Here is a 14383-nt window from a genome sequence, read left to right as displayed (position 1 = left end):
CTTCCCATCTATAAATAAATCTCCCACTCTCCTGATTCCTGCCCGGTGCCAGCTCTGGAATCCTCCATCCAGCCTCCCTGGGGCAAACCTGTGGTTGTTCCTGATCGGGGACCATACCGAGGCTCCCAACACACCCCTCTGTCGCCTCCATTGCCGCCAGATACTTAATGTTGCCGCCACCACTGGGTTGGTGGTAAATTTTTGGGGGGAGAGCGGTAGTGGCGCCGTCACCAGCGCTTTTAAGCTCGTTCCTTTGCAAGACGCCATCTCCAGCCTTTTCCACGCCGCTCCCTCTCCCTCCATCATCCACCTACGAATCATCCCCATGTTGGCGGCCCAATAATAATCGCCCAAATTCGGCAACACCAGTACCCCTCTGACTCTGCTACGTTGTAGGAACCCCCTCCTTACCCTCGGGGCCTTCCCTGCCCACACGAAGCTCGTGATGTTTCTATCTATTTTTTTGAAAAAGGCCTTAGTGATCAGTATAGGGAGACATTGGAACACGAATAGGAACCTCGGGAGGACCATCACCTTAATCGCCTGCACTCTGCCCGCCAGTGACAGCGGCTGCATGTCCCACCTTTTGAAATCCTCTTCCATTTGTTCCACCAGTCGAGTCAGATTGAGTCTGTGTAAGGTTCCCCAGCTCCTGGCTATCTGAATCCCCAGGTATCGGAAGTTTCTTTCCACTCTCCTTAGTGGTAAGCCATCTATCCCTCTACTCTGGTCATCAGGGTGTATCACAAAAAGCTCACTCTCTCCCATGTTAAGCCTATATCCCGAGAAATCTCCAAACTCCCTCAATATCTGCATGACCTCTGTCATCCCCCCCACTGGGTCCGTCACATACAGCAGTAGGTCATCTGCGTAGAGTGACACTCGGTGTTCCTCTCCCCCTCTAATCACCCCTCTCCATTTTCTGGAGTCTCTCAGCGCTATGGCCAGTGGTTCAATTGCCAGCGCGAACAGTAATGGGGACAACGGGCATCCCTGTCTTGTTCCCCTGTGTAGTCGAAAATACTCCGACCTTTGCCGATTTGTGACCACACTTGCCGTTGGGGCCCCATATAGGAGTTTAACCCAGCTGACAAACCCCTCCCCGAACCTCCTCAGCACCTCCCATAGATACTCCCACTCCACCCTATCAAATTCCTTCTCTGCATCCATGGCCGCCACTATCTCTGCCTCCCCCTCTGCTGGGGGCATCATTGTCACCCCTAATAGGCGTCGCACGTTGACATTTAATTGTCTCCCCTTTACGAACCCTGTCTGGTCTTCATGCACCACCCCCGGGACACAATCCTCTATCCTCGTTGCCAGCACCTTTGCCAGCAACTTGGCGTCCACATTTAGCAATGAGATAGGCCTATAAGACCCGCACTGCAGCGGATCTTTATCTCGCTCCAAGATTAGCAATATCGTCGCCTCCGACATTGTCGGGGGTAGGGTCCCCCCTTCTCTGGCCTCGTTAAAGGTCCTTACCAGCAGCGGGGCCAACAAGTCCACATATTTTCTATAGAATTCCACCGGGAACCCATCTGGTCCCGGGGCCTTCCCTGCCTGCATGTTCCCCAGCCCTTTGGTAACCTCGTCCACCCCAATTGGCGCCCCCAGGCCTTCCACCTCCTGCTCCTCCACCCTCGGGAACCTTAATTGGTCCAAAAACTGCTGCATCCCCTCTTTTCATTCCGGGGGTTGTGACCTATATAGTCTCTCGTAAAAGGTCTTAAACACCTCGTTTATCTTCCCTGCTCTCCCCACCGTGGCTCCCATTTCCTCCCTAATTCCCCCTATCTCCCTCGCCGCTGTCCTCTTTCGCAGCTGGTGGGCCAACAGGTGACTCGCCTTTTCCCCATATTCATATCTCATCCCCTGTGCCTTCCTCCACTGTGCCTCTGCCCTCCCTGTGGTCAACAGGTCGAACTCCGCCTGAAGTCATCGCCTCTCCTTGTATAGTCCTTCATCTGGGGCCTCCGCATATTTTTTATCTACCCTCAAAATCTCCCTCAGTAGTCTTTCCCTTTCCTTGGCCTCGGTTTTCCCCTTGTGGGCCCTGATGGAGATCAGCTGTCCTCTGACCACCGCCTTTAGTGCTTCCCATACTACTCCCACTCGGACCTCCCTGTTGTCATTGGCCTCCAGGTACCTTTCGATACATCCCCGCACCCTTCCGCAGACTCCCTCATCCGCCAATAATCCCACATCCAGTCGCCAGAGTGGACGCTGCTCCCTCTCCTCTCCTAATTCCAGGTCCACCCAGTGTGGGGCATGATCTGAAACAGCTATAGCTGAGTACTCAGTTCCTTCCACCCTCGAGATCAGTGACCTTCCCAAAACAAAGAAATCTATCCGGGAGTACACCTTGTGGACATGGGAGAAGGAGGAGAACTCTTTGGCCATTGGCCTAACAAATCGCCACGGATCCACTCCCCCCATTTGGTCCATAAACCCCCTAAGCACCTTGGCCGCTGCCGGCCTTCTTCTGGTCCTAGAACTAGATCTATCTAACCCAGGGTCCAGCACGGTGTTGAAGTCCCCCCCCATTATCAGGTTTCCTACCTCCAGGTCTGGGATACGTCCCAGCATCCGCTTAATAAATCCCGCATCATCCCAATTCGGGACATATACATTAACCAACATGACCTCCATTCCCTGCAGTCTGCCACTCACCATCACATATCTGCCACCGCTGTCTGCTACAATGTTCCTAGCCTCGAATAACACCCGTTTCCCCACCAGTATGGCCACCCCTCTATTCTTTGCATCCAGCCCTGAGTGGAACACCTGTCCCACCCATCCTTTCCTTAACCTAACTTGGTCCGCCACCTTCAGGTGCGTCTCCTGAAGCATGGCCACGTCTGCCCTCAGTCCTTTCAAGTGCGCGAACACTCGGGCCCTCTTAATCGGCCCATTTAGGCCTCTCACGTTCCACGTGATCAGCCAAACTGGGGGGCTGCCTGCCCCCCTCCCCTGTCGACTAGCCATCACCCTCTCTGGGCCAGTCCCACGTCCTGGTTCCGCGCACCCACCCGTTCCCCAGGCGGCGCATTCCCACCCCGACCACCTTTTCTTTTACCAGTTCCTTTTCGATCTCTGCAGCAGCAACCCAGTTATCCCCCCCTGCCTTGCCCCCCCCCCCTCCCCGCTAGATCCCCATCTAGCATGGTTACTCCCCCCATATTGCTTCTGAAAGTCAGCTGACTTCAACTGACCCTGGCTTCTCCCGCTCTCTCCTTGACCCCCCGTGTGAGGAACTCCCATCCGCCTTGCGCCTATCTTCCCGCCATCATCTTTCTGGCGCGGGAACAGGAAAAATAAACCCCCTGTTCTCTAGAGCCATCCCGCCCCTCGTGGCGCAGCTCCCTCTGCCGCCCCACTCCCTTTTCCCATCCCCCGCCTATGTCTCTTCTTCCCCCCCACCGGCGCCCACATTTCTTAGTGTCCCCCCCTCCCCAATTTATATCTCTGTATACATCAGCATTTTCGTTTCCCCTCCAACATCAGTCCCTCAGTTCTGATCCAGTTTCTCGTTTTTAATGAAGGTCCATGCTTCTTCCGCCGTTTCGAAGTAGTGATGCCTCTCCTGGTGCGTGACCCACAGTCGCGCCGGCTGCAACATCCCGAACTTCACTTCTTCTTGTGTAGCATCTCCTTGGCTCGATTAAAACGCGCCCTCCTTCTCGCCACCTCCGCACTCCAATCCTGGTACACTCGTACCACCGCATTCTCCCATCTACTACTTCGTACCTTTTTGGCCCATCTCAGAACCACCTCTCTGTCATTGAAGCGGTGAAATCGCATGATCATCGCCCTAGGTGGTTCTCCCGCCTTTGGTCTCTTCGCAGGGACCCGATGGGCCCCTTCCACTTCCAAGGGGCCCGAGGGGGCCTCAGCTCCCATTAGCGAGCGCAGCATCGTGCTCACGTAAGCCCCGCCGTCCGCTCCTTCCACTCCCTCGGGGAGACCCAGGATCCGGAGGTTCTTTCTCCATGATCTGTTTTCTAGGACTTCAATCCTTTCAATGCACTTTTTGTGGAGCGCCTCGTGCGTCTGCATTTTGACCGCCAGGCCCAGGATCTCTTCCTCGTTGTCCGTCACCTTCTGCTCCACCACACGGAGCTCCATCTCCTGGGTCTTTTGTGTCTCCTTAAGCCCCTCAATTGCTTGTAGCATCGGGGCCAGCACCTCCTTTTTAAGCAGCACCACACACCGTCTTAAGAATTAGTCTTGGTCCGTTGGTCCGGTCAGCATGTCGCCTGGGCTCCCTACGCCGCCATCTTGCTCCTTTTTTCCTTCTGCCCCTGTCCTCGAGGATTCTTCGCGATCTGGCCGCCGCTGCCGATATTTTTCTTTTTCGCTGGGGGGGGGGGGGGGGGGGGGGGGGAAGAGAGACGACGACTCCCTGTTGTCTCACCCCTCACCGGGTTTCGTCACGAAAATATTCCCCGTTGGGGCTCTTAAAAGAGCCCGAAGGTCCGTTCGAGCTGGAGCCGCCGAAACGTGCGGCTTAGCTGGTCATCGCCGCAACCGGAAGTCGTGGAATCTTTGTTATGCAGAGTTATTTAATTACACCATAGCAATTACTAAATACTTTGCGTGCAAAACAGGCGTTTCTGACTTATAATCAGGGGATTACATAAATGCCTTTCATTGACAAGACACAGTTCTTTGCCATCTCCAAAAAATACTTTAAACCTCACATCTTTACAATTAAATTTTTTAAACTCTGACACATCTAATTCATGCCTTTAGTGTTAAGACATAGGGCGTTATTTGCTCGAAAAATGAAGTTCATTTGTGGTGTTTTTTTCAGCACAGCCGACAGGTTCCCCATCACTATTCAATGACACTTTCAGAGTGCAGCTCCTTCTCACCCGATGAAGGAGCTGTGCTCCGAAAGCTAGTGATTCAAAACATATCTGTTGGGCTTTAATCTGGTGTTGTAAAACTTCTTACTGTGTCCACCGCAGTCCAACGCCGGCATCGCCACATCAATGACACAGTAATTGTTTGGGGTCTGGGGGGTTTCTCACTGGTTTAGCCCACAGAATTTTTTTTTTTAGCACTGGGGAGCTGAACTCTGATATCGGGCTGCCATTCTGAAAGGGTGCCCCGATCTCCACACCACCCACCCATGGGCAATGTCACCCCCCACAGATATGGGCACTACACCACACACCCCCACAAGTGAGGACACCCTGCTCTGGGGTCTCTGGGAATACCCCTCTTCAGGTCCCCCCCAAGCCCCCTTACAGCACCATCTCTCTTCCAGGACCTCCACCCATCGCCCCTTCAACCTCCCAGAGGCCCCTACTCACCTGCTCTGTACACCCCACTCTTCATACCCCCCTCCACCCTCTTTTCATAGGCATGGCCCCCCTCGACCTTGGCTGTACCACCCTGGCACTTGGGCACCCTTAATAATAATATTAGTAATAATAATCACTTATTGTCACAAGTCGGCTTCAATGAAGTTACTGTGAAAAGCCCCTTGTACTGCCACCCTGGCGCCCAGGCAGTGCCATGGTACCCGCGTTCCAGGAGGAGGGCCAGCGAACCACTCTCCACTTACCCTGACCACCCAGGAGTCTCCGATAGCCCGGGGACCCCCCGGGTGGTGTTCCGCGTGGTTCACGTTTTGTGGGCCAGTGCTGAATGACGCCCGGCTGCGGCCTCGCTGGGGAGGCCGGTGGATCCCGCGTACGTTCGCCTAAGCCGGTTTACAACACCTTGTGGACGTGTTTCAGATTCGGACAGCTCACAGGACTTGGGTGAATCCCGCAAGCCACGAAGACAGTCGGGAAGCCCACGAGAGGACTCACCCGGCATTCACCAGCCAAGGAGAGCACAACGCGGCCGGTGGATCTCGCCCATATAATTACAGTTAACTTGACAACCCATTATTTTATTTTTAACAACACTATCTTTATAAACACAAACAAGGCATTAGTAAGAAACCAGATCTGATTTGGCCACTTAACTTGGTTCTGAGTCTTTGAAAACATGCAGTTTTAAGAATGTTTGTAGAGTCTTTCTTTTAATTTTATTTGACCGAATGCTTACCCTTAACAGAAAGTGAAATATTCTGTACAAGTTAAAAAATATAGGGGATCAGAATTCGGAGAATAAAATGAACTGGAAGTTATCCTTTGTCTTGTAAAAAAAATTATAAATGCGTTCTTAATACATTATGGAAGAATGCAAAAAAAGCTTTTATATTATATATACTTAAAAAAATAAATTTAGAGTACCCAATTATTTTTTTCCAAATAAGGAGCAATTTTGCATGGCGAATCTACCTACCCTGCACATCTTTTGGGTTGTGGGGGCGAAACCCATGCAAACACGGGGTGAATGTGCAAACTCCACACAGACAGTGACCTAGAACAGGGGTCGAACCTGGGACCTCGGCGCCGTGAGGCAGCAATACTCACCACTGCGCCACCGTGCTGCCTATATTATATATACTTAACTTCCATTTTGATTGCTCAAATTTCAACCTGACACTTAATAGGTAATCTCAAAGAAATGTGCCAGTCTACACAAAATCTTGCACAGCTGGAGTTTTTGGAACAATCAGATGTTTGGGGTTTTTTGCCCTCATTTCAAAAAGCATTGCTCAGACATTCAAAATATATTGTTGAACTTCCCACGGTTTCGCTGCCGAGGAAATTGTATACCATTTAGTTGCTATTTTTGTAACAAGCTTTGAGTTTTTATGCCACTATCCCTCCAGCAAATCAATGTAATTCACTGATCCCCAATTCACTGGGAATCTGACAGCAATATTAACTCAAACATTCTTATACATCCAGATGTAAGTACTCTACGGATACATTTTAGTAAAGCTTGTGCAGGGACAGTTTACAAATCTTTTTTATAAATACCTGAAAATATACAAGGAAACAATCCAACTTTCGTTTGCTGGAGCCTCTGTCAAAGTACTGCCCACAAGTGTCCAGCAGTGTGCAAACCAGTCGAATACGAAATAAATGCTCTGGTGGGTCCAGAGGTGTTGCACTGCCATCAGCACTTATACCAAATGTAATAAAGGAATACAAAATGCGGAAGATGACCGCAGACTCCACCATTCTATAATTGTACAATTCTCCAAGGAACTTAACACTGCTGATACGCCTCTGGTTGAATTTAGGTTGATTGACCTGAAAAGCAAAGACAGGTTATCATAACAAGTATACATTTGTAAAATCCATGGGTAGAAGCAACAGCAACTGCAAGAATTAAGGAGACATTTTGAACTTTGGTTTGGTCCCCTTTCAATGCTGAGTTACCGTATCTCAGTTAATGCACCAGAAGATGCTGCATTTTCCTCAGTAAAAGTAAAGTCACTATAGTCCCAGGTGCTCATCGTCTCCTTTCCCCTTTGAAGGGGAGAGCTGACTGGTGCCAATTTAACCCGAGGATCACCACGGTGAGGCACAAGGCTGAGAAGACAGGGCCTTCATGAATAACCTCTGCCAGTGCAGGGATTGAACCCATGCTGCTTGCCTCGCTCTGCATTACGAACAAGCTGTCCTGAGCTAAATGGGCCTCCTCTTTGCTCAGCGCCACTGGGCAAGTAGAAAACTCCTATTAGAGTTCTTTGAGGAAACAACAAGCAGGGCAAATAAATGTAAAACCAGAAGAGATTGTGCATTTGTATTTCTACAGCGCAATGTGATGAGGTGCCACATAAAAGGTTATTGCATAAGATAAGTTGGGGAAAGAGTGGCAGAGGTTTGGCTAACTAACCGAAAACAGAGTTCGGGCAAATGGGTAATTCCCAAATTGGCAAGCTGTAACCAGTGGGGTGCCACAGGGATCAGTGCTGGGGCTTCAGCCATTTACAATCTGTATTAATGACTTTGATGAAGGGACCAAATATATTGCAGCCAAGTTTGCTGATAATACAGAGAGCGATGAGAAACCTAGTTCTGAGAACACAAAGGGCGTGGAAAGGCGTGTAGATAGGTCAAGTGAGTAGGCAATAATTTGCCAAATGGAATATAATGTGGGAAAATATGGGGTTCTTCACAAGCAAAATATTGTTTAAATGGAGAAACGACAGAATGCTGTGTATATAGAGGGGTTTCGGTGTCCTTGTACATGATTCATACACAGTTATGCAGGTACAACTAGTAATTAGGAAAGCAATTGAAATGTCAGCCTTAATGGGAATCTTTGGAATTCTGTACCTTAGAGCTGCAGAGGCAGAGTCATTGAATATATTCAAGGGCGGGATGGTCAGATTTTTGAAGTACAGGGGAGCAGTGTTATAGGGAACAGGCAGGAAATGGTGAGGTCGGCATCAAATCAGTCATGCTCTTATTGAATAGACTCAACGTAAAGAAATACTGCTTGCTCAGAACGAGAGGGGTACTGATATCTGTAGGACAGCATTGATCAGCCCATTTTAGAGAAAGCGAAAAAAGGAATGTTACCATTTGCACCACTTAAAAAAGATCCTTTTGTGTCATCACAAGTGATTCAATTAATAGAACATAACAGCGCAGTACAGGCCCTTCGGCCCTCGATGTTGCGCCGACCTGTGAAACCACTCTAAAGCCCATCTACACTATTCCCTTACCGTCCATATGTCTATTCAATGACCATTTGAATGCCCTTAGTGTTGGCGAGTCTACTACTGTTGCAGGCAGGGCATTCCACGCCCTTACTCCTCTCTGAGTAAAGAACCTACCTCTGACATCTGTCCAATATCTATCTCCCCTCAATTTAAAGCTATGTCCCCTCGTGCTAGACATCACCATCCGAGGAAAAAGGCTCTCACTGTCCACCCTATCCAATCCTCTGATCATCTTGTATGCCTCAATTAAGTCACCTCTTAACCTTCTTCTCTCTAACAAAAACAGCCTCAAGTCCCTCAGCCTTTCCTCATAAGATCTTCCCTCCATACCAGGCAACATTCTGGTAAATCTCCTCTGCACCCTTTCCAATGCTTCCACATCCTTCCTATAATGCGGCGACCAGAATTGCACGCAATACTCCAAATGCGGCTGCACCAGAGTTTTGTACAGCTGCAACATGACCTCATGGCTCCGAAACTCAATCCCTCTACCAATAAAAGCTAACACACCATACGCCTTCTTAACAACCCTCTCAACCTGGGTGGCCACTTTCAGGGATCTATGTACATGGACACCGAGATCTCTCTGCTCATCCACACTACCAAGAATCTTACCATTAGCCCAGTACTCGCTCTTCCTGTTATTCCTTCCAAAATGAATCACCTCTCACTTTTCTGCATTAAACTCCATTTGCCACCTCTCAGCCCAGCGCTGCAGCTTATCTATGTCCCTCTGTAACTTGTAACATCCTTCCGCACTGTCCACAACTCCACCGACTTTAGTGCCATCTGCAAATTTACTCACCCATCCTTCTACGCCCTCCTCCAGGTCATTTCTAAAAATGACAAACAGCAGTGGCCTCAAAACAGATCCTTGTGGTACACCACTAGTAACTGGACTCCATTCTGAACATTTCCCATCAACCACCACCCTTTGTCTTCTTCCAGCTAGCCAATTTCTGATCCAAACTGCTAAATCACCCTGAATCCCATTCCTCCGTATTTTCTGTAGTAGACTACTGTGGGGGACCTTATCAAACGCTTTTCTAAAATCCATATACACCACATCAACTGCTTTACCCTCATCCACCTGTTTGGTCACCTTCTCAAAGAACTCAATAAGGTTTGTGAGGCACGACCTATCCTTCACAAAACTGTGTTGACTATCTCTAATCAAATTATTCCTTTCCAGATGACTATACATCCTATCTCTTATAAACCTTTCCAAGATTTTTCCCACAACAGAAGTAAGGCTCACTGGTTGAGAGTTACCGGGGTTGTCTCTACTCCCCTTCTTGAACAAGGGGACAACATTTGCTATCCTCCAGTCTTCTGGCACTATTCCTGTGGACAAAGATGACTTAAAGATCAAAGCCAAAGGCTCAGCAATCTCCTCCCTAGCTTCCCAGAGAATCCTACGATAAATCCCATCCGGCCCAGGGGACCTATCTATTTTCACACTTTCCAGAATTGCTAACACCTCCTCCTTGTGAACCTCAAGCCCTTCTAGTCTAGTAGCCTGTATCTCTGTGTTCTCCTCGACAACATTGTCTTCTTCCTATGTGAATACTGACGAGAAATATTCATTTAGCACCTCTCCTATCTCCTCGGACTCCAAGCACAACTTCCCACTGCTGTCCTTGACTGGCCCTACTCTTACCCTAGTCATTCGTTTTTCCTGACATATCTATAGAAAGCTTTAGGGTTATCCTTGATCCTACCTGCCAAAGACTTCTCATGTCCCCTCTTGGCTCTTCTTAGCTCTCTCTTTAGGTCCTTCCTAGCTAACTTGTAACTCTCGAACGCCCTTACTGAACCTTCATGTCTCATCTTTACACAAGCCTCCTTCTTCCTCTTGACAAGTGTTTTGACTGCTTTAGTAAACCACGGTTCCCTTGCTCGACCACTTCCTCCCTGCCTGACAGGTACATACTTATCAAGGACACGCAGTAGCTGTTCCTTGAACAAGCTCCACATTTCCATTGTGCCCATCCCCTGCAGTTTTCCTCTCCATCCGATGCATCCTAAGTCTTGCCTCATCGCATCATAATTGCCTTTCCCCCAGATATAACTCTTGCCCTGCGGTATATACTTATCCCTTTCCATCACTAAAGGAAACTTAATCGAATTGTGGTGACTATCACCAAAGTGCTCACCTACCTCCAAATCTAACACCTGTCCTGGTTCATTACCCAGTACCAAATCCAATATGGCCTCGCCTCTCGTTGGCCTATCTACGTGTGTCAGGAAACCCTCCTGCACACATTGGACAAAAACAGACCCATTTAAAGTACTCGAACTATAGCATTTCCAGTCAATATTTGGAAAGTTAAAGTCCCCCATAACAACTACCCTGTTGCTTTGGTCCTATCCAGAATCAACTTTGCAATCCTTTCCTCTACGTCTCTGGAACTTTTCGGAGGCCTACAGAAAACTCCTAACAGAGTGACCTCTCCTTTCCTGTTTCTAACCTCAGCCCATACTACCTCAGTGGACGAGTCCTCATCAAACGTCCTTTCTGCCACCATAATACTGTCCTTGACTAACAATGCCACCCCTCCCCCTCTTTTACCACCTTCCCTGAGCTTACTGAAATATCTAAACCCCAGCACCTGCAACAACCATTCCTGTCCCTGCTCTATCCATGTCTCCGAAATTGCCACAACAACGAAGTCCCAGGTACCAACCCATGCCGAAGTTCACCAACCTTTTTCCGGGTGCTCCTGGCATTGAAGAAGACACACTTTAAACCACCTTCCTGCCTGCCGGTACACTCCTGCAACTTTGAAACCTTACTCATGACCTCACTACTCTCAACCTCCTGTATACTGGAGCTACAATTCAGGTTCCCAAGCCCCTGCTGAACTAGTTTAAATCCTCCCGATTGTGATAATTGTGATAAACCTCACACTTCTTAGGAAATGCAGATAGCAGCAGTTTCTATGAACATCAATTTTGGAGAGGGGGTGTGTTTCAAATCTTTCTTACATTGTTTAATATTTAGGTAAAATCTCATCACCTCCATTCCCAGACGGATGTCTTCCAGTACTCCATCTACAACATGTATCCCCACATCTTCTTGGTATGGCACTAATCCCGCCAATAGATTAGCAACACAGTGAATACTGTTGTATTTGACATTCCAGATGTTGATCATGCAGTTAATAACATATTCCTTCACCTCTGGATCATGCCACGCCAATTTTCTCATCTGTCTCAACACCTACAACATGGAGGATTGGTTAGGTGTTTTTTTTAAAAAAATGTACAATGCACAGTTTGCTTCGATTCAACACTTCAGTTTCAATGATGACAATTGACATACAAAGAAAAGTCACTGTTTATTTGTAAATTTTAAATTGCTTTTGACTTGTCTTGTAATATTGATAGACCAAATGGAACCAGTGAACGTATCATATTGGGCCTGGACTTGTATTTTTCGCCATTATTTTCCATTACTTAGAATATATTTAATTATACCATTAGATTGCCCGTCACTAATTGGAATGACACTAGCCTGTTTGCAATATGTTCAATTCAAGACAACAACTAGGTGGTACCAGGGAGCTATTTAAGAAAGGAATTGGCTCAACTTTCATGGTTTGTTCCCTCCGTCACCAGGAAAAGCAGATTGTTTTGGACCACCACTGCATTCTCTGCTGTAACAGAGACTGAAAAGGAATGCACCATGTGGACATAAGTAGGCAAAACTACATACCACTGTTCAATGATACATGGCATCAATATGCTTACCCCTCAGCCAGGTATTTTTTCAAGTTTGACAACAGATTGTCACAGAAAGAATATTAGTGCCTAACATGCAGGGAACAAATAGGCACATTTTGGTATCAAAATAGAGGTGTAGATTTATAGCTTAATTGCTGATTGCCCAGGGAATGTTATACAATGCAAAAAGTTTCTAAATTTCAAGCTGCAGGTCAGAAGGATACCTTATTAAGTGACTGACTATAGAAACATAGGAGATCATTCAGCCCATTGTGTCTGTGCCAGCTCTCTGAAAAAAACTACATATTAGTCACACTCTCCTGCCTTTCCCCAGAGTGGTGCAAATGTTTCAATTTCAAGTAATGAGCCAATTTTTTTTTACTAAAAGCTAATACTGGGGCTGGTTTAGCTCACTGGGCTAAATTGCTGGCTTTTAAAGCAGACCGAGGCAGGCCAGCAGCACGGTTCAATTCCTGTACCAGCCTCCCCGAACAGGCGCCGGAATGTGGCGACTAGGGGCTTTTCACAGTAACTTCATTGAAGCCTACTCGTGACAATAAGCGATTTTCATTTCATTTCATTTCACATAATTCTGCTTTCACCACCCCTTTCACTCGGTTGAATACTTCAATTACATCTCACTTTAATTTCTCGGCACTGCGAACAATTACAATTCACAGAATCTTCGGAGGAGGCCATTCGGCCAATCCGTGTCTGCACCGGCTCTCCAAACGAGCATCATGACTTTGTGCCGTTCCCCTGCCTTTTCCCCATACCCCTGCACATCGTTTCTATTCAAATAATTGTCGAATGCCTTCTTGAATGCCTCAATTGAACCGGCCTCCACCACACTTCCAGGCCGTGCATTCCCGACCCCAACCACTCGTTGTGTGAAAACGTTTTTCTCACACCAAATTTTGCTTATTTTGCAAATTAAAATATAATGTTTTCATTTTAAAAATGTTTTGCATCTTTCACAAAGATGTCCGGAGTGTAAGTGATGCACACGAGATCCCATATATATCCAGTGGGTTGCCCTGGCTCACATTAAGTCACATAAGAGGTGTATTATTAAGCAGTGTACATTTCTGACAGTAAGAATATTTCACTGCTCTTCTTTAAGGTCATAAAGGTTAATGGCTATAATGTAACTGAACTGCAAATAATCAATTATTTTTGGTGAGGCTCCAGATCTGAAACACCCAGCATTAAATTACTGTCTTTTTTTATATATAAAGAGAGAGACTGTTTTGAATCTGTATTACAGCTTCAGGGTAATCAAGGTTTAGTTGCTAAGGTTTTTGTTGAGAAAACGGTGAAGATCAGCTGCAGTTTAGAAGCAGCCAGCATGAAATTAATGGCCTCTCGCCTATGCCACTCTATTTAATAAAGCATAACGTCTGGAGCCATCACTATGTTGAGAAATATTTGAAATATCTCTGCCATCAGTTTGCAAACGTTAACCCTTTGATGAACACGCTTATTCAATGCCCTCCAATGGGCTCAGTTGGTAATGCATTGGCTAGCCTAGAATTTGTCATACAGGTAAGCAAGGTTCAGTGCCCAACATGTATGGAGATAGGCCATCTCTGTTCGGGCAGGGCAGCAGTAAAAGTGGTTTCAGCAGCACCAAGTTCAGGGATGTGAAGGTCCCAATCCTTAACATTAACTAAACCATCCTATTTAAAAACCATAGTGCATGCAAGGAAGTTCAATCTAAACAAAAAAACTTGCCGAGCTTGACAAACTAGCAAACAAGTACTCTCTCAGCCTGGAACAAGCAAGTTAGATCGATCAGAGAGAAGTAAGAGATTGAGGTGAACATATAAACTTTATTTGGGATCACAATCAGGCTCAGCCTTTTGTAGATAGTTTACTGACATTCACTGTCTGCTTAAAATGAAGAATGAGCAAATGGGAAATGTATGCACATCATTCCTTTCAAATAAGAAAAGTATGCAGGAGGCTGGAGGGGAAAAAAACTTAACGAAGAAAAAACACTCTTAGTAGATTTTAACTTTATATTACTTGTGGTTGTCATAACAGGCATTTTGGAGAGTTAGCCTGTGT

General features: G+C 47.1%; 1 protein-coding gene across 6 annotated transcripts in view; it reads right to left on the bottom strand.

Annotated features, from left to right (window-relative positions):
• Positions 1-14383, bottom strand: part of upf2 (UPF2 regulator of nonsense mediated mRNA decay) — a 148647-nt gene that overhangs the window by 72118 nt on the left and 62146 nt on the right. For 5 of the 6 annotated variants that reach the window (XM_072471009.1, XM_072471011.1, XM_072471010.1 and 2 more), the window contains 2 exons: positions 11607-11810; positions 6891-7166 (listed from right to left, as the gene is read on the bottom strand). In XM_072471009.1, the coding sequence (XP_072327110.1) occupies positions 6891-7166; positions 11607-11810 (480 nt within the window). The remainder of the gene's footprint in view (positions 1-6890; positions 7167-11606; positions 11811-14383) is intronic. The other variant, XM_072471012.1, reaches the window with a different exon arrangement.

The sequence above is a fragment of the Scyliorhinus torazame genome, chromosome 13 (genome assembly GCF_047496885.1).
Source record: "Scyliorhinus torazame isolate Kashiwa2021f chromosome 13, sScyTor2.1, whole genome shotgun sequence".
NCBI classification, from domain to species: domain Eukaryota; kingdom Metazoa; phylum Chordata; class Chondrichthyes; order Carcharhiniformes; family Scyliorhinidae; genus Scyliorhinus; species Scyliorhinus torazame.
Note: the sequence above shows the minus strand (reverse complement) of the source record. Positions and strands in the feature narration are given on the sequence as shown.